Source organism: Bos javanicus, chromosome 1 (genome assembly GCF_032452875.1).
Source record: "Bos javanicus breed banteng chromosome 1, ARS-OSU_banteng_1.0, whole genome shotgun sequence".
In the NCBI taxonomy this organism is placed as follows: Eukaryota; Metazoa; Chordata; class Mammalia; order Artiodactyla; family Bovidae; genus Bos; species Bos javanicus.
Genome location: NC_083868.1, coordinates 3,433,029 through 3,454,924, shown reverse-complemented (window position 1 = coordinate 3,454,924; position 21,896 = coordinate 3,433,029). Strand labels below are relative to the sequence as shown.

Genomic DNA, 21,896 nt, shown 5'->3' with positions numbered 1-21,896 from the left:
GACCTGGGTTCGATCCCTGGGCTGGGAATGGCAACCCACTCCAGTATTCTTGCCTGGAGAATCCCTTGGACAGAGGAGCCTGGCGGGCCCAAGTCCATGGGGTCGCAGAAAGTCGGACGCGACTGAGCGACTAAACTACCAAACACAGTGAATGTGATTTTTGTAGCAACTCCCCCCGTCGCCCAAGCCCCTGACAAAGCAGAACCAAGGAACTGGATTTCCTAGCACTGCAGTTAAGACCTAAAAAGCTCTGGAAAACAAGGTCAAGTGTAAGAAAGAAGAGACACCAACAAACTCATCTCCTTCCTCTAACTTTGGTGACACTTGGGCTGTGGTGATGGCCTAGGTCAAAAGGCTGAAGCCCTGGAGAGGGCTGAGTCTGGAGATGAAGGCCGAGGCATTGCCTACTAAACTGGTCCCCAGAGGGCGGGCAATCTAATGTTTACTGAGCCCAGATCACATGTCATTTCTTCTGTAGTTCTAGCTTTGTTATCCCCATTTGCTTCGAGAAAACTAAGTTCAGAGAGGTTAAACAGGAAGTCCGACGCCCCCTGAAGGGGCAGAACCAGGGATCAAAGTGCTGGCTTTCCCCACTTCACCAGGCCGCCTCTCGGGAACACAAGCAGGTGAAGACAGAATAAATTACAGCTGCCATAAAACTCTCTCTCCTTAAATTATGTCGGTCCTAATACATTCGTAATTCAGCAAAGAAAGATTATGCGAAACTGGTATAGAAAAGGCTCACCTTCACAATCAGAAGTTTGGTTGATGACTTGAGCTGTGAATGGCCACTGGTCACAAACATTTTCATCAGTAAGTAAAACACCGATCGTTTGCCTCCAATGATTTCTGCATCTGGGCCTTCCTGGAGTTTGAATGACAAAGTTATAACAGAGGTCACTGCTGCTGAGTGAACAGATACTACAGGCCCAGGCTTCTCTCCAGCCTCTCGCCTCATCTCAACCACCCCTTGGCAAGCCTGCTGGGACGTCAGGCACGAGGAACCTCCGGAGTCAGCAGGCTCAGCCTCCTAGCCCCTGACAGCAGTGGCAGCAACAACAGAGTCACAGCAGGAAGCAGGGGGCCCTTCGGGTGCTTCACAGACGCAGACTTGCTTTATCCTCCCGACAAGCCTGAGCTGGGGACGACTGTCACTCCCTTTTCACGCGTGCGGACACTGAGATACAAGGAGGTTAACAGGCTGTTTTAATGACTGAGGTGGGACTCAAGCCCGGAAGCCCTGGCACAGATGCAGCTCCAGAGGCTGGTGGGGAACCACACCACCAGGGCTATCTGAGTCCACCTAATGCTGTATGCGCTGCATCTCAGCAAGACGCCGGTGTGATGTAACTGGTCCCTTTATACACGATTCAGACTCTCAGAGGCTTCTGGGCTTTGAGCACATGGAGCTCCAGATCCCGTGCAGACTCTGTGTTTTCCTGGGGAGTCCCTACAGCTCCGATCTGAGCCCCTAAGGAGCTGGCATTCACAAAGCCCAGCAGACCCTTATTAAAACCAAAAACTGAAGCACAGGCTATAAACTACTATGTTAATACCAGCTCTTTCAAGAGGGCTCTCTGCTCACTTTCCAACTAAATCAGCGAGATCTCAATGGTCCGGGTCAGCTGGGATGATAAACCAAACACCCTAGATGGCCAGAGGCTGGTGGGGAACCACACCACCCGGGGCTACCTGACTCCACTTAATGCCGTAGTCCTGCAGTCCTGGCAGTGACTTCACCAGGTTGAGAGCAGGTTCTGGGCCACACTCCCCAGGTCCCGTCCTGGACCCCCCAGGACCCCAGAAGTCTCCTAACCATTCTGCGCTCCAGCTGCCTTTGTCTGGGAGTGGCGGTCAACGAGACGATACGTAGAACACTTGTGCCAAGCCTGGCGCTAAGTCCTGGATAAGAACTCTTCTCAGCTGTGACACAGGTGAACCATAGACAGAGGACTTAGGGGAACACAGAGCCCCCAGTGCCACAGCGTTCCTGCACCTCTCTGGGAGTTTCACCTCTAACAATGCCTCTAACAATTTCCACACTGACGGTTCCTTGCAAGAGCTCATGGAAGACCTGAGTCATTAAAACAAGTCATCTGAGCTACTGAGATACATCCTTATCGACAGTGCTTAATTTGACCTGGTCATTTTCCCTCCCTGGACAGGGCGACATAGCATCCTGTATTTAAGCACATGGATGAACATCTCTTGCATCCTGAGTCCCCTTTATTGGTCAACATTACGTTCTCCAGAAAGGGCTAGCAGACGCTATCACAGACACAGAGAGCGGCACCAGCAGCCTTTTCTCCACCAGCCTCAACCCTCTCCTGCCTTGGTGTCTATCTCCAGCTCCATCTTGAGTCATTCCAGGATGAGGACAAAAGAGAAGAAATGTATTTTGTTTCTTTCCAAAAAGGTTTTAAAAGGGCCAGAAAAATGTAAAAGTGCTGTTAGAAGAACACAAAAACTCGCAGTATGTGGCAACGATGTCTTTTCAGTAAGGACAGCTAAGCACGTTCGTTTGCAGAGTCAAGACATTCCTGGCTCACAAATCCAGACCTGGCCTCTGCACGGAGGTTTTGCTCTAAGAGGAGAACCGTGGATGTCCTCCTCTGGAACTGGCGGTCCGGCTTCTGATCCAGCTAGAAATTCCCAGACAGCCGCCCAGCCTGCAGGGGAACTCAGGCCACAGGGCGGGCTCTCAGCCTCGTACCTGGGCCTTTAACCACAGAAACTTGCTGGCGGGCAGCTCCAGGGCCACCTTGAGAATGTGGTGCTGCAGAAGCGGGGGCACCTCCTCCCGCAGGCCCTCTTCTGAGATGACCCCTGCGGGCGGACAAGAGGAAAACAGATGAGAAGTCAGGGGGAGGGGGAGGCCTGGCTGCTGATGCCCCGGCCACGAGGATCCGACGACGAACTGTTGGTGGAGACAGGTGGAAGGGCGTGGGGCTCGGCCCCCCCTGCGCCCACTCTCCTGTCCACACGCCTCAGACCCCCCTGACCTGCGGTCACCCCAAACCTTTCACTCAAGACCTGGGACGCTGCTGGGCCCAGGAAGCCCTTCCCTGCGCTCGGCCACACTGACCACCCCGACAGCTGGAAGCCCCTTGGCACATGTTCCTCCATACAGTCTCCTGTCAGTGCGACCCCTGGTGGGGGACACGGGCCTTGCTCCCAGGACAGCCAGCATCTTATGCACAGCCTGTGGCCACCAGTACCCGAGGCGGGGTCCTCAGCCCCTGGCCTCATTTCTGGGTTAACCATTTACTTGGGAAGGATGCGGTGAGTAAACATTCAGTGGCCACATTCTAGCAAATCTCGTCTTCTCACGGCAAGAGAACTTTCTGCCTTCGAACCATCAAAAACTTAACTGTAGCTTTTTGAACAGGACTATTTAAACAGCTTAGATAAATTCCAAGACTGATTATTTCTGCAAGTCTTCCTCCGTTGGCCCAGTTATGAAGTCAGTGTTAGTAGACAAATTCTTCCATCAAGGAAATGTGGCCGGACAAGCACGATGTTACTTCTATAAGATGTGGTTGGAACTTGAGTCAAATCTGAGTAACTATGTCAAAAGCGCGTGTGCATGGGGACCTCCTCAGGGGCTCTCATTTCTGTACCCCTTTTCCTTTGAAAAGAAGATTTACAATCAACATCTCATAATCTCACCTATGTGGCTTCCCAATGGTAAAGAAGAATCTCATCTATATGGCACTCGTGGTAAAGAACCCACTTGCCAATGCAAAAGACGTAAGAGACATAGGTTTGATCCCTGGGTTGGGAAGATCCCCTTGAGGAGGCCATGGTAACCCACTCCAGTGTTCTTGCCTGGAGAATCCCATGGACTGAGAAGCCTGGCGGGCTACAGCCCATGGGTTGCAAAGAGTCAGACAGGACTGAAGCGACTTAGCACAGAATCTCATCTACGGATCACCCCTGGCAGACAACTCAGCCTGGCTGGCTTCTCCCTTTTCTCTCCTGGTGCTGTTAAGTGTTCATCTGATATTTCTGTAAAGACTGACACTGATCCAGAAGAAAACAACCAGGCCAGTGGATCACACAAGCCGGCCAAGCCGCCCACCCGCCTTCCCGGTCCTCTGCCCTGGGGACCCGGTTTATCTGCGGCCCCTTCACCCCCACGGGCAGGCCCAGCGGAGGGGCACCTGCCATCACTCAGGACGCACCTTTCAGGAGCTTGCTGAAGTCAAAGTTGTACTGCATGACCACGTGCGGGACCACCTTCTGGTAGAGGCAGATGACCTGGAGCAGCACGGCTTTCAGAAGAATGGTTTCTGCATCATCTGAATCAGAATCGAACAGTGTGAATCAGGAAACACCCTCGTTCTCTGTCCTCAATCAGTAAGCAATCCCATCACGGTCAACTGCACGCAGAACACTGAGGCTGCAGACAGATGCCCACGGCGCAAGATTAGGGAGTCAATGTGGTAAAGAAGTCAAGATGCTCAAACAGGCTGGGTCTAAATCCCCACTTCACTGCTGTGACCCTGGGCAGGGTAAAGCTACTCGGGCTCTCTGTGCTTCAGGGTCCTCGTCTGAACAAGGGGGACACGCAGCGGGGCCTAACCCCCACAGAGCCGAAAGAAGGATTAAACAGGACAGAGATACAAGACACAAAGCACCACACCTCGCCAATGCCAAGGTCTGAGGCAGCGCGTCTTACTACCCAGGGGTAATGTTCTACTCGCAGAACAGAAGAGTGTCCTACGCCTGCCACCACCCTCCACCCACCGGAAGGCCGAGCACATGGCATCCATCATGCAAGGGTTGAGAGAGATGTGCGTGGTGCTTGCATAAAGCTTGAGTACATTTCTAACAGATGTTGAAACCCAAAGTACGATGCTAGGCTCCTCCTTCTCACTAAGCCAAAAAGGACACAGGATTCTTTCAGAGTCAGAGAGGCCTTCACAAGCTCCCCAGGAGAGGAGGCTCCCAGGCTGCCTGGGCCAGTGGTGTCTGCAAACAGCCCTCACCACTCTCGGGAGCCACACAGGGAGCAGCGGTCTTGCTGGCCTTTTTCTTTCCTTTCTCGTCATCTTGTTCTGAGTCCTGCTTCCTGAGAGACTGCCAGACCCAGATGATGGCATTCAGGTCTGGTAAAATCTGAAAGGAAACAAACAAAAAAACAAAAAATCAGTCACATTGAGAGGAAGAGAAACAAACTGATCCCACTAATGATGAGAAGCAAAGAACAGGGAAGAGGGGCCAGCACACGCGAGTGCCTAAGGGAGAGACCTTGGCCTCTGGGAGCTCTGTTTTGGGGTATAAGTCCCCGAACTGAGCCCGGTAAGGATCTGGTGAACACACAAGCACGTGCTCAGTCGCTCACTTTGTCTCTGACTCTTTGTGACACCATGGACTGTTGCCCGCCAGGCTCTTCCATCCGTCGGATGAAAACACAAGTACTGATCATTAAAAGACACCCCTAAAGACTTGCTCACCAGAGCCAGACATTGGGAACTAAGCAATTCACCCTTAGGACAGGCTGGGGGCACCCTGCCCAGCAAGCCTGTGGATGCCCCTTCTGGACGGTCAGCCAGGCCATGGATGCTCAGGCTCCTTGCTCATCAGACCAAGCCCGGGGAAGAGGGAGCAGGCTGCCCATCACTGTGGCCCCAGCCCGGCCAGTGTGCAGCAGCAGGGAGGGGAGCGAAGCGGTGCAACGGTTCCTAAGGAGACCAGAAGTCCCAGGAACGCCCCCCGACCACTTCCCTTCACTTCACCCCCACCCTCTGCGCCCCCAAGCTCGTCTCTCCCAGCTGCTGTGCTACCTGTAAGGAGAGGCCACACCTGGCTCCGGGCCTACCTTGCTCAAAGCTTCTCTGAAGAGCCGCACGAAGTCTTCCATCATGGCGGCCGTGTAGACGCCTGACTCCTGCCAGGCCTCTTTATTCAGGCAGTGCTCGATGGTCTTTAAGGCTCTCTTCAAAATGACGGCAACAAGGGATAAAGCTGTGTGTTTCACGGATACGCTGTCCAACTGGGAAGAAAACAAAGAGTTGAGTCCACAAACGTCTTCGGATGGCCCTGGTGGGCCCAGAGCACGCTGGCCTTTCCTGGGGGCCTGCCGGCCTCTGCCCGCTTGACCTCCTGCAGACCTGACAGCAGCAGATGCCGGGAGGCTGGTCACTAAAGGAAAGGAGTCTGATGGTTATTCCTGATTTTTACTCCACCGTCTGTTTTTGATAAGTCTTCTCTGACAACCGCCGGGCTCACACGGATAATCCGTGTCAGTGCAGCCGACGCCCCACCAGGACCCGACCAGCCCCTGAAGAAGCACTTCTCGTCAGCTGCAGAGACGATAAGCAAAGGTACCGGGCACCTGGGTCTGAACAGCCACCTCTAAGCTCGCGGCAGCCCCCACCGCAGGCCTCCCACACCCGGACTCTCTACTCGGATTCAGATGACAGCCAGGAGACCTTCCACACCCTCCCTCACCGCGGAGACTGAGTAAGGTTCAAGAGCCTGTGCTATCAGCACCAAGGGGGAAGGTGAGGCCCCTGGTGACGGCGGTGTGCCCCGGGCCAGCAGGAGCGAGGACATCTCCTGGGCACCGGGGACACACGTTCCATCGCAGGCCCAGGCCAGCCCACTGCCATCAGCCCCAGGGGACCCCCAAGGACAGAGAAGCCCAGGGAGCACCAGGTAGGATACTGTAGCTTAAGAGTCAAGTAGAATTAACAAGGTTTTCTGATGGACCTTCAGTCTAATAACACCCCAGGCCCCCCGCATTCCAATCAGCTGGTGTCTCATTTTATATAGATGTTGTACACTCAAGAAGGGCTACGTTAAATGCCCTGAACCAATAACCACTCCCACCCCGTCATCAATTCAAAGGCAGGACCGAAATGAGTGCTCAATGTGTATATCCGCTGGCTTGGAGCACGAAGCTTGGCCAACAGCCTGAGGCCTTATTTCCGAACAGCTCTCTAATTTCCCATTTGTAAAACGAGCTCACTCTTTTCTTTCTGGTTCTAAAATCTATGCTATTAAAATTTTATAGATAAAACTGTAATGAACAGAAGGAAAATGTCACTCGACAACCTGCACACACACACTCCTAACTCCACCCCCGAGACACACCTGTCGCTGTGTCACTCACGTGAACACAGGTACAGCTGGGAAAGGGCCACGGACAGGGAGACAGAGCCTCAGCTTCCCCTTTGCTGGCCCCGGGCCTGCAGAGGAGGACGGTGGCCTCAGGAGGAGAGGAAGACGTGTCCTCTACCCCAGCCCAAGGCCACCCCATGCGGGGCATGAACACTCCAGGGGCACAACTCTTCTGTCCTGGGAGTGAGACAGCCTTTGACATCCCAGGCCGCCGGGGACAGACTGGGGTTGGCTCAAAGCGGAGAGGAAATGCAGCCAGCCATCACCTCCCACCCACAAGAGGCAGCATCAGACATCCCCCTCTCAACTCCACTTTTTTGCAAGTCTCTTGCGATAAACTATTTTGTGTCTCACAAAACAGATGGGCAAGCTAGCTGGGTCCTAACTCTGGTTCTGGGATTTGGCCACCAGAGCAAACAAGCCATCCTGCCAGGTCCCACCCAGGCCTCTTCTGTCCACTCCACATGCCCTACCGCTCTCTCTCAGCACCATCCCTGGACGGGAGCAAAAAAACCTCTCATCCCACAGTACAATCCGAGGAGTTGGGGCCACTTTACGGCAAATGCCCCATGGACACCGGGTCCAACCCACGCTTTGTGACCCACCGCGGCGGACCCTGGTCTTCTGTGCTCACACCCCAACCAGCCTGCCTGAAACACGGGGACTCCACCCGCCCAGGGGACGCCCCAAGCCCTGTACCGCTCTGAACACCTGGCCTCTGCCGGGTGGGTCTTGAGGCAACCCAGGTTTATGAGGGGTTGGCAGGACCCAGAACCCACGCGTGCATGTGTGCGTGTTAATTTGCTTCAGTCGTGTCTGACTCTGTCCAACACTAGGGACCACACCCAGCAAGGCTCCTCTGTCCTTGGGGATTCTTCAGGCATGATACTGGAGTGGGTTGCCATGCCCTCCTCCAGAGGATCTTCTCAACCCAGGGGCTGAACCCGCGTCTACTCACGGTCTCCTGCATTAGCAAGCGGGTTCTTTACCACCAGCGCCACCTGGGAAGCTCAGGATCCACGTGCTAACAACTCATGGCAGGTTTGGCTAAGGCCATGATGCTAGGTGAACAAGGCATGGGCCCCTCACAACATGGCTTCTGCTGGGACTTGGAGCTTTATGATAAACGATGACACAGAATCTAAGGATCAAGTTTTTCCATGAACATGTCCTCCCCAAACTCCTGAAACAGCTGGGCCTCAATGTTCCCCAGGAAAGTTAGCACTATTCGTTTAAAGCTCAGAAGAAAGGATTTGCCAGGCAAATGTCAGGCCCACTCTGTCCAAAGATCCTCAAGTAATGAGACTTCAATGCGTGACACTGGGCTGCAGATGAGCACACGTCCTCTCCTCTGATTCCACCCCCTGCTCCCCCCTGCCCCCTATCGACAAAGGCCCACAGCCACACAGGATCCTGCAGCCCGCTCAGTGCTGCAGAAAGGCAGGTATGTGCCTTGGGCCCCAGGGCCCCGTCCCCAGGCGAGGGGACACACGGGAAACCCCGGAAGCACTGACAAAAGACAACCCAATACACATAGGCCAGTATTCTCAGCACAGTGGCAGGCATGGCCGGGGGGTGAGCGGGAGGGTCTGGAGGCAGGGTCCCCACTCACATTCAGCGCCTGCGTGAACATGGTCTTGTTGCACACCAGAGGCGCGGTGGTCACCATCACCATGGCCAGGAGCCGAGGCAGCGGGATGAACTCTCGGGTCTGAAACGCCCGGGAGATGTCCGGCTGGGCAGCGTAGATCTGGGAAAGGGACGACAGAGAAGTTAACTTCCAAACCTGAGTCTAACGGGAGGCTCTCAAGAGTGAAGCTGCTCTGGGGAAACAATGACAGTAACAAAGGCCCAGGGCTCGCCACAAGGAACAGCGTCTGGAATGTCGACCCCCGATTCCACTGGTTAGAGACCATAAGACTATTACTGGGGGCAGTGACCGTCAAAGCAGAGTTTGACTGGTGGTTTGCAGAGCCTGTTAAAACCTCTGATGGCAAACAGGTCACAACGGGATGACTTACTCCCCAGGTACAGCACCTGGCAAATTATGTCGGCTTTTTAGCACTTCATGACAACCCTTTGCGGTAGACATATTTTATATCAAGGCAAAACATACTTACAGGTGACAACACTGGACCTCAATGAGGGGAGCTTCCCTCGGACTGCAGGGCTAGAAGGCAGACTCTAGCCTTGAGACCAGGGAGTCCTAGAGACGGCAAGACTACCGTCCAATCTGCAGCGGCCATGCACCTGCCCCGCCCCGTCCCACTCAGCTCCCAACAGGGGCGGTGGCCACGGTGACACCATCACCAAAGTCGGGGACAGAGCGCCTCCTTCTTGTCCCCAGCACACAGGCGGACCGCACACACAGGTGCTCAAGGAAAACGATGGACTAAGTTTGTTTTGCAGATAACCCATTGCCCAAGTCAAGGCACAAAAAAATAATTCCAGGTGTGTCATCACTGCGTGCTCAGTCACTCAGTTGTGTCCGACTCTGCAACCCCATAAACTATAGCCTGCCAGGCTCCTCTTTCCATGGGATTCTCCAGGCAAGAATACTGGACTGGGTTGCCATTTCCTTCTCCAGGGGATCTTCCCAACCCAGGGATCAAACCTGAGTTTCCTGGGTCTCCTGCATTGGCAGGTGGGTTCTTTACCCACTGAGCCACCTAGGAGGCCCCATGTTACCATAAGCCAGACCATAAGGCTGAGAGAAGGGGCGATGGTGAATGGAAGGACTTGTGCAGGTACTTCCACTGGTAAACGAGGGGAGGCTGACACCCATGATCAGATGGAAATTTACTCATATCCACAAGACAGACCACCAAGACACAGCTTATTTCAAATTGTTCTAAGAACTTGAAATGGCAATCTTTAAATAGCCGTGCTCCTTGGCTTGCATTTCACAGTCAGGCATTTTGCTAATTCTAGCCCAACTGTGGCTAAACTCATCGAGATCACACTTGAAGTGAAATCTAGATGAAGAAACTGAAATTGGCTTAACAGATTCAGCAGCATAAACCTCAGAATGCAGCTCAGTGAAAAGTAAAATGTCCCTAGAAGAAAAAGACACTGAATTAACATCATCTAGGACTGATGCTGAAGCTTAAAGCTCCAATACTTTGGCCGCCTGATGCGAAGAGCCAACTCACTGGAAAAGACCCTGACACTGGGAAAGACTGAGGGCAAGAGGAGAAGGGGGCGACAGAGGATGAGATGGCTGGATGCCATCACGGACTCAATGGACGTGAGTTTGAGCAAACTCGGGGAGATAGTGAAGGACAGGGAAGCCTGGTGCACTGCAGTCCATGGGATCGCAGAGTCAGACACAACTGAGCGACTGAAAAACAACAAAAATATGCCGGAAGGACGGCTGAAAGAAGTTTCTGATCCTGCAGTTTATCAGGATGTCACCCAACCTCCCATCCTCGCCACCCCAACTTCTCACACTTCACCCACGACCCCACGAGGCAGACTTCAAAATGCAGGGGTCGTCACCTTGTTTAGCAGTCTGATGTTATTTGACCAGGTGGACTTCAGCCTTGGGAGAAAGGAAAACGTCACTTCCTTGAAGTACTTGTTCAGTAGGTCCGGGCACACTTTCAGAATGTTCACCACCAGTTCAGCGACCAGCTCATCGTCCGCTGCGGTTTTCAAACCCAGCAGGAAGTGCAGGAGAGTCAGGTTTCCTCCTCTGTCACAGAAAGACAGAAGAGAGAGGGGTGAGTGGGGAGTTTTCACAACACACCGAGCACTCAGGATGACGGGGCAGGTCCTTGGAACCCGCGAGTAAACACAGCGTTTTCTGTTGTGACTCAGTCATGGGCAATTTCACTTCCGGTCAGTTTCCCTCACAGCATAGAGTGAGAGGTTTTCATGGTCTGTGGGGTTCCTGCTCTCCAGCAAAGGGCCTGAACTTCACTCCTGTACTTCTTCAGCCTGCGGGACTTCCCCCACCAGGGATCACATCCATGCCCCCTGTGTTGGAAGCACAGGGTGTTAACCACTGGACCACCAGGGACGTCTCACTTCCCTACTTTTGAATAGCTAAAAGAAGTCTCTCCTTTGTCCTGTTTCCCACCTCTCCTTCCCTCACTCAAGTTCAACTGACTTTCAGAGAAAAGGAAGAAACCCTTTCTCTCTGAACCCACAGCAGAAAAGCAATTTAAAAATTTCCTTTTGAGGTTTCACTGACGTCTTTCCTCCAACTACGGGCTTCCCTGATAGCTCAGATGGTAAAGAATCCACCGCAACGCAGGAGACCCCGGTTCAATTTCTGGGTCAGGAAGATCCCCTGGAGAAGGGAAAGGCTACCCACCTCAGTATTCTGGCCTGGAGAATTCCATGGACTGGATAGTCCATGGGGTCACAAAGAGTTGGCCACCACTGAGTGACTTTCTCTTTCACATCCTCCAACTACACATGAAAAAGCACGTATATGAAGACGTATGTGCACATTAAGTAAAACATACAAAGGCATTTTATGTTGGGTCTCCCTGGTGGTTCAGAGGTAAAGAATCCGTCTGCCAATGCAGGGGACGTGGGTTCGATCCCTGGTCTGGGAAGTTCCCACATGCCATGGAGCAACTAAGCCTGTGTACCTCAACTGCTAAGCCTGCGCACCCTAGAGCCCAAGCTCCACAGAAGAGAAGCCACTGCGATGCCAAGCCCTCGCACTGCAACTAGAGAAAGCCTGTGTGCAGCAATGAAGACTCAGCACAGCCAAAAATATAATACATACATAAATAAAATCATAAACAAAAATAAAAAGATTACACTTTTTCCCCGTGAAGTGCTCGTGAAATGCCACAGTCCAGAGTGCCATAAAATTATTTCTAGAACTTAGCCAAGTGGCACAGAGTCCTTCTACAGGTCTTCTGTTTCCCCTGTTTCTAGCTTATTTCAAATTCCTACACCTTCACTTAGCAGCCAAAAGAAGTTAGTGTGGGGCAGTGGCTATCTACTATATGAAAACACTTGAAACTTGTCTCAAAGTGGGTAGTTTTCAAAGATGTAAGATGATAAAAACAGGAAAACTTACAGACTTAAAACCTGCACAAACCTGGGCACCTAGCCCAGGATCTACGCAGTTAAATGGGTTTTATCCCCAGAAACATTTTTGTATCAAGCTTGTCCCTGGAAGTCATAATGCCCAGGAAAAAACTCAAAATCGGCCTCACTGGCGTGTCATGTTGATGGCTTGTGGGACCATGGGTTTTGGAGCCCCTTAAAAACTCACCAAAACTAAGATGCAATATGATACTTTACAGATAATAAAGATTTTTCAAAATTTGAATTAGAGAGTAATTTTCATCAGAAAGCTATCCTTTAAAAAGCTTAACATTCTTAACAGGAAAATTTCATGAGCAAAACACACTTTGTGCTTTCAAATGCACAGAACGTTAAATCTGCAAAGCATGCCAAAAATATGGCACGCACACACACAATCTTAATCAACGATGTAATAAAATGAACAACATTTACAAAATTTCCAGTGTGTGCCAGATACTGCTCTAAGCAGTTACCACACACTCTCTGAGGTGCGTGCTAATTGTATCTCTCTCTTTTTTATTTTTTAAACAGATGAGGCAATACTGGCAAAGAAGAGGAATAACCTGCTGAGGTCTCTGAGGCACTCCAGAAACTGTTCTCTGAACCTCCACGGCAGGGCTCAGCAAGCTCTGGCCCGCCACCTGCCTTTGTCAATAAAGCTTTATTGGAACACAGTTACACCCACTTATTTATTCATGTCGTGGCTGCTTGGGTACCACAATGGCCTACTGAGTGGCCACAGTAGGGACAGCATAGCACACAGAGCCTGACATACTTAACTACCTGGACCTTTAGAGGAAAAGTTGGCCAAGCCTGGCCTATGCTAAAATGCCTCCCTATGTGCACTGTCCTAGACTCTGGGGATTCAAAACAGACTAGCCAGGACCTCTTTGGTGGTCCAGTGGTTAAGAATTGACCCGTCAACGCAGGGGATGTGGGTTTGATCCCTGGTCCAGGAAGGTCCCACATGCCGTGGAGCAACTGAGTCTGTGCACCACGACTACTGAGGCTCTCGTACTTAAGAGCCCAAGCTCCACAACAAGACCCCGCAATGAGAAGCCCACGCACCACAACTAGAGAAAGCCGTCACCCAGCAACAAAGACCCAGCACAGCCAAAAATGAAATAAAAATGAAAACAAAAACCGACTAGCCTCTGTTCTCACCAATTCTTGCCTATCAGATAATGAACAAGCAAACAAATATGCAAAGTGGTGATAAGTCGCCATCAGAAGCTAGAGCCAGGCAAAAGGACGGTGAGAGTGGAAGGTCTATCTTCAGGAAGAGTTGCCAGGGAAGGCCTCTCTGACGTGGCGACATCTGCACGGAGACCAGCAGCACACAAAGGAGCTTGACGACCACTGGGAAGCCAGACATTTCAATTTTCTCAACGCTTTCCGTTAACACCCCACAAACAAAACCCCTTCCTCTCTCCTAAGCACAAATACTTGCCTTTGGCCCATAGCTGAAAAATTTTACATAAACCACCGCTTATTTAAACAGACCCACGACCACACGTTGATTCAATATGCTCATGAAATGATCATCTACTTTATGGGTCTCCTTCATCAGAAAAAAGGCATTTTTCAGCATGTTTATATTAGACTGTAAAAGTCTGCTCTTACATCTCAGCAAGAAAACAAGTTTTCTCTCACTGATGACAGAAAAGCTACAATATCACCAAAACAAAGTTGAAAGATTTAGAAATGACATGGCAAGTTAATGCATAATAACTACAGAATATAAACAAGTTTAAAGCCATAAACAGGGAGAAAAATTCTCACTAGGTTAATCCCATTATGAGGGAATCAGTCATTGCCTGACTGGTGGAAACCAAAGCAAACCAACTCTATTCTTATAATAAAATGTCAAGGAGATAAAACGGAGGGTCACTCGTGATGACCAGAAAATAAGTCCAATACTTTTACTGTCAAATGGGAAAAAAGCAGATTGACGAACAATATATCTAACAGTAGGGTATTTTGGTTTAAAAATTAACACAGATATGTATCATAGGTTTACAGAGAATGTCCAAAAGAACATAATCGAAACCATTAGCTGTGGACTTCATGCTTCCTTAAGATGAAATGCTATCGTAATGGTGCAATATGAAATAAAAGGCAAGAAGGAAACTCTGACAGCCTGACTCACTCGCAGCTGGCTCTGGGCAGAGGGGGGCTGTGTGGCCGTCAAGGGTGTGGGCTGGGAACCAGGACCTCCCAGGTTCCAACCTGAGCTCCGCCACTTACAGGGGGAGTGACCTGACCTCTGCGGGCCCCTTTCCCTCATCTGCAAAACTGGGGTAACAACGGCAGTCACCAAGCACTGCGGGGAGGCCCCCGGGAGGGCCCCTTGTCTCTGGATTTATTCTCAGGTTCATCTGGTGCACTGTCCCCAAGTGGACACAGCGCCCTCCTGGGTGCGACATCTCACACTGTGTGTCTGAGTCAACTCCCCTGAGACTCTGCCCTGAGTGCCCACAACGAACAGGAACCGTCTGAGTCCTATTCCAAGTTCACCCCCAAAATGAGTCAGGTATCATCTAAAACGCTAGTTCTAACCCCTTATACTTCTATCACTTGACAGATCCCCACAGGAAGTCATGGATGTGATGGCCTCTGAGAACCACACTCAGGATGCACACAGGCTCCAGCCTTACCTGCCCAAGGTACCGAGAGATGCGTCGTAAAAATTAATCCCATGCTTGAGCGAACAACATAGATCCATCAGGAAGTTATGAACAAGCTCCCGCACCATGGTCTTCCCTGCGTCTTTAGCAGAAGTCTATGAGAGTTTCAAAGACACTCAATGACCATCCAAGCTTCACATGCCTTACTAACAATTACAGGGTAAAAGCTGGACAATAGCACATGCCTCAGATTAAAAGCAAATCAGAAAACATTTTAAATTAAACACTTGGTAGAACTGTGGTGCTAGAGAAGACTCTTGAGAGTCCCTTGTACAGCAAGGAGATCAAATCAGTCAATCCTAAAGGAAATCAACCCTGAATATTCATTGGAAGGACTGATGTTCAAGCTCCAATACTTTAGCCACCTGATGCGAAGAGCTGACTCACTGGAAAAGACCCTGATACTGGGAGAGACTGAAAGCAAAAGAAGAAGGGGACGACAGAGGATGAGATGGTTGGATGGCATCACCGACTCAATGGACATGAATGTGAGCAAACTCCGGGAGAGAGTGGAGGACAGAGGAATCTGGCGTGCTGAGGTCCATGAGGTCACAAAGAGTCGGACATGAGTTAGTGACTGAACAACAGCAATGATAATTCAAAAACAAAACTGCACAAAAAGGAGAAATACCAATCAAAACTTAAAAGTCCTCTGATATGTGGAATCTGAACAAGATAAACAAATAAAACAATAATAATTTTTTTAAAAAACCTCACAGAGCAGATTGGTAGCTGTCAGATATGGCGGTCAAGGGACTGGGGAGAATGGGTCAACTGTGGGTTTTTTTGTTTGTTAGTTTGTTTTTCAGTTTAAATAAACTGAATTAAAATTTTCCTTTTTAAAGTTGAACAAACAAGGGGCTGCAGGAACCAGAAGAAACTACAGGTAACTTCTGAGATTTTCTGTCGTCTCTGATTGTCTCTGAGCACTTTACAGTACTTCTTAGTGCAGCCCCATGAGCCTGGCCGGGCAGACAGGACTGCATCCTTTCGACGAAGGAGCAAACTGTGAATGAGACGCTGAGGTCAGCACCGAGACAGGAGGTACAGAGCAGGTCAGTCTTGGGACCCCAGTAGCAAAGACTCTCTGTTTACAGCACATGCTTTACTTTTTTTAAGCTTGTTCTTGCTTTTGCATCGTGATATGCAGCAGAAGACGGAAACGTTTGGTTGTTGCCCCGTTCCTGGCACAGAGCTCCTAAAACCCTTGCAGTTTTCTGAGTGATGGGGGCAAGTGGAACATCTCACATGGAAATCCTGAATCCTTCAGAATTTCCTAGATGACAGGAACATCTTTCATTCTAACGAGGCAAATCTTAACAGGCCCCAGGAGAGGTTCAGGATGGAGTCTGGACACCAGACTACCAGTAACGAGAGCATCGCTTAATGCCCGGATTCTCCGTGTCCTCACCTATGCGATAGAACCGTTGGGGAGTGCCCTGGTGGTCCTGTGGTTAGGACTCTGCGCTTTCACTGCCAGGGTGCAGGTTCAATCCCTGGTCAGGGAATTAAGACCCCATAAGCCTCAGAGTGCAGCCAGAAAGCAAAAACAAAACTCTTGAGAGGGGCAAGTTTAAACCTGTATTTTCAAACAAGCTTATGAATGACTTAGTTTCTCTTGCTCTTTTGAATAAAATTCCACAATTGGGAGTGTTCTTCTGAAGTCTCTGGGGCTTCCTGGTTATGGAACATACAAAACATGAGCAGAACAAGGACACAGGCAGGTCGTGGAGATAAAAAGGGGTACAACAGTGGGCTCTTGAAAGGTTAACTATTACAGAGTTAACAGAAGTCTGAGCCTTCACTACTCTGGCCAAGTTCATGTTCAGAAACGCCCTGAGAAAGATCAAAATAAGGAAAATTCAAAGGTGCGGAGGCCTTAGGTCCTCATGAGAGTGACTCTTCTTATCTAGTACTTGCTGTTTCCCAGGTGGCACTAGTGGTAAAGAACCCACCTGCCGACGCAGGAGAGGCAAGAGATGGGGGTTCGATTCCTGGGTCTGGAAGACGCCCTGGAGTAGGAAATAGCAACCGACCCCAGTATTCTTCAGAGAAGGCAATGGCATTCCACTCCAGTACTCTTGCCTGGCAAATCCCATGGACGGAGGAGCCTGTTAGGCTGCAGTCCATGGGGTCGCTAGGAGTCATGAGACCTGACTGAGCGACTTCACTTGCACTTTTCACTTTCATGCACTGGAGAAGGAAATGGCAACCCACTCCAGTGTTCTTGCCTGGAGAATCCCAGGGACGGGGAGCCTGGTGGGCTGCTGTCTATGGGGTCACACAGTCGGACACGACTGAAGCGACTTAGCAGCAGCAACCAGTATTCTTGCCTGGGAAATCCAATGGGGAGAGGAGCCTGACGGGCTACAGTCCATGGGGCCGCAAAGAAGCAGACACGACTGAGTGACTGAGCACACACACAGAGCAAACTATTCTCGTCAGCAGGTGAGGAAGCCGACGCTCCCTAGATTCCAGGGCCCTAAAGCAGAAGCAACAGGCCTTGAAACTCTGATGACTGGAAAGATGTGAAAAGAACAGATGGGAGAGGAGAGGTAAGTAAGGAGGGAGAGAGCGGGAATCCACCCTCTAAGGCTACCACGCAAACACTGCAGGGAAAATGAAGACGCCCTGCAGCTAAATGGAATAAGTTTGCTTATTAAAGAAAAAGACAAAAAAAGTTTAATATGATACGTTGGAGATTAGAAAAAATTTTACTTTAATTACAAGAGTCATATTGTCCCTAGGTAGATAATTAATATAACCATAGGCCAAAAGAAACAGATCAAACAGGGGGACTTATTTTTTAAGGCAGGTGTATGCATAGATCCTGTTTTTGTGTGAGCATGCATGCTCAGTCGTGTCGGACTCTTTGTGATCCCAGGGACTGTGGCCTGTCAGACTCCTCTGTCCATGGGATTTCCCAGGCAAGTATACTGGAGTGGACGGCCATTTCCTCCTTCAGATCATCCCAACCCAGGGATCAAACCCGTGTCTCCTGAGTCTCCTGGATTACAGGCAGATTCTACACCACTTGAGCCATCAAGATACTATGTATAGATGCTTCAGTCTCCCAGCTCTGGGTATCTCATGCTAACAGTGATGCCAAGCGAACCCCAGAGATTGTACCTCGACGCTGTCCAGGCTCACGTCGACAATCCCCTTCCAGCTGTAGAGAGATGCTATGTGGTTCAGCACTTGGCCAGTGAAGAAACGCACCTTCTGGGTTTTTGTGATATTTTTATTGTGAACTACCTGAAAACAATAGAACAAATGGCTTTCAAGGAAACTGATTTTTAGAACATGTTGGATTTCATCATTATAAAAATAGTATAGACTTGTGGCAGAACACTTAGCCAGAAAAAGAAAAAAATGTAGAGAGGAAAACAAAATTCATCAATATTGTCACCTTCTTGGACACCAACAGCTTACAATTTGGTATATTTCCTTTCAGCCTCTGCCCCTCCCCACAACACACACAAAATATACACATGTGTATATATTAAGTGTATTGGGTTTTTATTGGGGCTTGGGTTTTTTTAACTTCTTTGAAATTATATATAGCTTTGTACCTACTTTATTTATGTAGCATGAACTGTCTCCACATCATTAAAAATCCTTTAGAACATCATTTTGGAGGGCTGATCATCATTCTGTCCTAGGAGTGACCGTAAGTCATGTACCCATTCCCCACGTGGTACGATCAGGCTGTTTCCACGAGCAGCAGCCTGCACTGCATGCCTACCTATATGTACTTGGAATGGTGCACAAGTTCTCAGCTCCTCCCAACCTAGCCCCCAGCCCGGATCTCTGAGGGCCTATGAGTTATTTCAAATCCATTCCCTGGGTGATCCTGAGGCGACTCCCCAAACCCCCGCCTCCAGGTTGATACACATTTTCAAGACCTCTGACACACACACTGCCAGTCCTGCTTTCTTCCAGAGGGGCCGTAATACTTCCTCCAGGGAAGCACCTGATTCTTTGCTGCCGCTGAGTATCAGGTCTGAAAAGTCAAGGCCAAGTTGGTAGGTGAAAAAACCTGTAATCTCATGACTTGCTCTGCTTTGAATCCAGGAACTTTTTCAATCCCAGTACTACTGACATCTGGGGACAAATAAGTGTAGTGAGAGGCTGCCTTCTGCACTACAGGACGCTGAGCAGCCTACAGTGGTTGCTCGAACTTGGTCTCTGCTCACCAGATGCCAGTCACATTTCTCCGGTTATGACAACCAAAACTTGCCAGATGGCCCGTGGGGGACAGAACTGTGCCCAAGTTGAGAAGCACTACATGCTATGTGCTCACGAGCCCCTTTTCACATGGGCTGCCAGCTCACAGCCTTTGGACAACTTTTTTTTATTTGGGGAGGGTCACAGAGTTTTTCTCATGGATCACGGAAGGGGCTTCTGTGTCAAAGACAGCAATCCTTTCAGCAAGTTTTCAGATTTCCGCAAGATGCTTATGTAAGGCAGAATATGGAAGATGACACAAAATAACGTTTTGTGTTATTATGTAACACAACACAGCATGCTAGGTGTGTACGTGAAGAAGGGCTGTCATTTGCAGCTCGCAGTCACCCCAGTGGCTTCCTGTGGAATGGGGTGGGGGGTGGGGGAAGCGGGTAGCAGGTCTTCTCCTCTTGTAAGAAGTGGCAGCTGTAACCTTCAGGATCGCTCACCACCACCAAGTTCTTGCTTAAGAAACAGTTTCCCATCCAACCCACACAACAACCCGCATCACCTACGAGGTCACAGCTCTGAAGTCCTGCCAAAAAAACCACCGGAACAAGCACATGACAAGAATGCTGATCACCAAACACATACCTTTGTTTTCAGTGTGGACAACAGAATACTGATGGTGGAGATCCTATCTTCCTTGATGCCTGAGCTAAAAATGCAAGGAATAAATTCTGAAAGTAAAAAATTTCAAAGTGTTAGATTCAAAAATACTTTGAATGGGAACAGATGAGAGAGCATTACTTCTTAAAATGGTACGGCAAACAATGCCATTGACTTGCCCCCTCCCCCTGTTTTTTTTCAGGTTTTGTCTTTTTTAATTACACAAGTTCACAGCAGGAAAAACTATTTTTGTGACATAGGAGATAAATATCTAAAAGCAATACAATGAGTGAACCACTCAAGTTCAACAGTTCTTTGGTTCTATCTTCCCTTTCTTTTTTCACATTGACTTCAGTAAAGTTAATACTAATGGTTTGAGAGAGCACATATGGTATGATTAGTTTTCCAAAGTTTCACTCTTCACTTAGACCAGTTCAGAGATGTATTTAAAATGACAGTTTCAAGAGACACAGATATATAGAACAGTCTTTTGGACTCTGTGGGAGAGGGAGAGGGAGAGGGTGGGATGATTTGGGAGAATGGCATTGAAACATGCATAATATCATATATGAAACGAATCGCCAGTCCAAGTTTGATGCATGATACTGGTTGCTTGGAGCTGGTGCACTGGGACGACCCAGAGGGATGGTGGAGGGAGGGGGGTTCAGGATGGGGAACACGTGTATACCTGTGGCGGATTCATGTTGATGTATGGCAAAACCAATACAATATTATAAAGTAATTAACCTCCAATTAAAATAAATAAATTTATTAAAAAAATAAAATAAAATGACAGTTGTCACTTTATTGACTGGCCGTAGAATTGGACTGATTTATTTGCTTTATCTCCCCAAGGACTCAGTCTTCCATAGCTTGATGCTCTGGCATTACTAACATACTGGTGACACCGGTAAAAAGCAACAAACCCATTACAATTTCTCTTGCTCTATACATTCTTCACGAGCACATATAATTTCTTCAAAGGCAAATTCATTATTCTTAAAAGAAAAAAAAAATCAGAAAATACCGGATAGAAACTTAAAATCAACCATAACACCACCACCCAAAAGTTCATATTGAGTAATGTCTGGTTCCCAGTTGACTGTTAACCTTCTGGTATGTCCACATTCTGTTAAACATTTAGTAAAATGGGATCATATTTTACCAGTTTTATAACGGAGTTACACCTAATCCTATACCCTTAAAAAATCTGGTATCAGTAAGTATATGTCTATATCCTTTTTGATAGCTGCATTCCTCCTTATGACCAGTGCTCAATTTGCTCAGTCCCTTGCTGGTGGGTAGTAAGGAGTCCGATTTTCAGCTAATAGAAAAAGATGTCCCCTAACAAAACCTCTACTCAACCCCTTAATTATTCCCTTAGGATAAACGGCTGGACGTGGAATGGCTGGCCTAGCTCAGCTGCCCTGCTGAAACTTTACCAGAAGTACATCCTTGCTCCTTTAGCAGTGTGGACGGATGACACCAAAATCAGTGTCCTCTGCTTAATAAAAGCCAGACACTGAGAAGACGCAGGGGAAGATTCTGAAGAAATGCCCAGCCCTGGAAGCAGAGGGCATCCCACGCAGGCTGGCCACAAGCAGGACCTGGGCACGACACCACGGGAAGGAGGTATGTCCTCCACGGGGCTGTGGTCTGGGCAGCCACCCGGCCCCGGGCTGACCACCTCCAGGGACCCGCACCGCAGCTGCTCGTGAGTGGTCTCAGCAGCCTGCCCTGGAGGGGACCCAGGTCTCCATGCTGGGGGAGGGGGGAAACGGTTGCAGGCCCCATGCTCTTCTCCTCCCACGAGTCTCAGGGCCCCAGCTGAGATGGCAGCCACTCCTCACCCACAGACAGGGCTTGACTCCGGGGGTCTCACTGGATGACGACCCTCTCTGCGCTGCCATCCACAGTCTTGCGAAAAAAGCTGGTGGCCCTAATGGATGAAACCATGCCAAGCCTCACTCTAGGGAGACCGGCACCAGCCGGAATTCTCTGAAGCTCGATTTCTGATATCCTGCTCACACCAGGCATTAAAAAAAACACAACTACTAAGAGAAGCTCGGTAGCCAGGGCTATGAATCTGCGTCCTTTCTGGAACTGTAAAGCCTCCCTTATTTGCGTGCTGTAGTCCATGGGGTCGCAAAGAGTTGGACACGACTGAGCGACTGAACTGAACTGAACTGAAGT

General features: G+C 49.6%; 1 protein-coding gene across 1 annotated transcript in view; it reads right to left on the bottom strand.

The window, feature by feature from the left end:
• Positions 1-21,896, bottom strand: part of URB1 (URB1 ribosome biogenesis homolog) — a 77,390-nt gene that overhangs the window by 44,175 nt on the left and 11,319 nt on the right. The window contains exons 6-15 of the mRNA XM_061415089.1: positions 19,689-19,774; positions 17,997-18,122; positions 14,838-14,962; positions 10,627-10,822; positions 8,741-8,878; positions 5,825-5,998; positions 4,992-5,121; positions 4,185-4,301; positions 2,714-2,826; positions 746-865 (exon numbers count right to left, since the gene is read on the bottom strand). Of these exons, the coding sequence (XP_061271073.1) occupies positions 746-865; positions 2,714-2,826; positions 4,185-4,301; positions 4,992-5,121; positions 5,825-5,998; positions 8,741-8,878; positions 10,627-10,822; positions 14,838-14,962; positions 17,997-18,122; positions 19,689-19,774 (1,325 nt within the window). The remainder of the gene's footprint in view (positions 1-745; positions 866-2,713; positions 2,827-4,184; positions 4,302-4,991; positions 5,122-5,824; positions 5,999-8,740; positions 8,879-10,626; positions 10,823-14,837; positions 14,963-17,996; positions 18,123-19,688; positions 19,775-21,896) is intronic.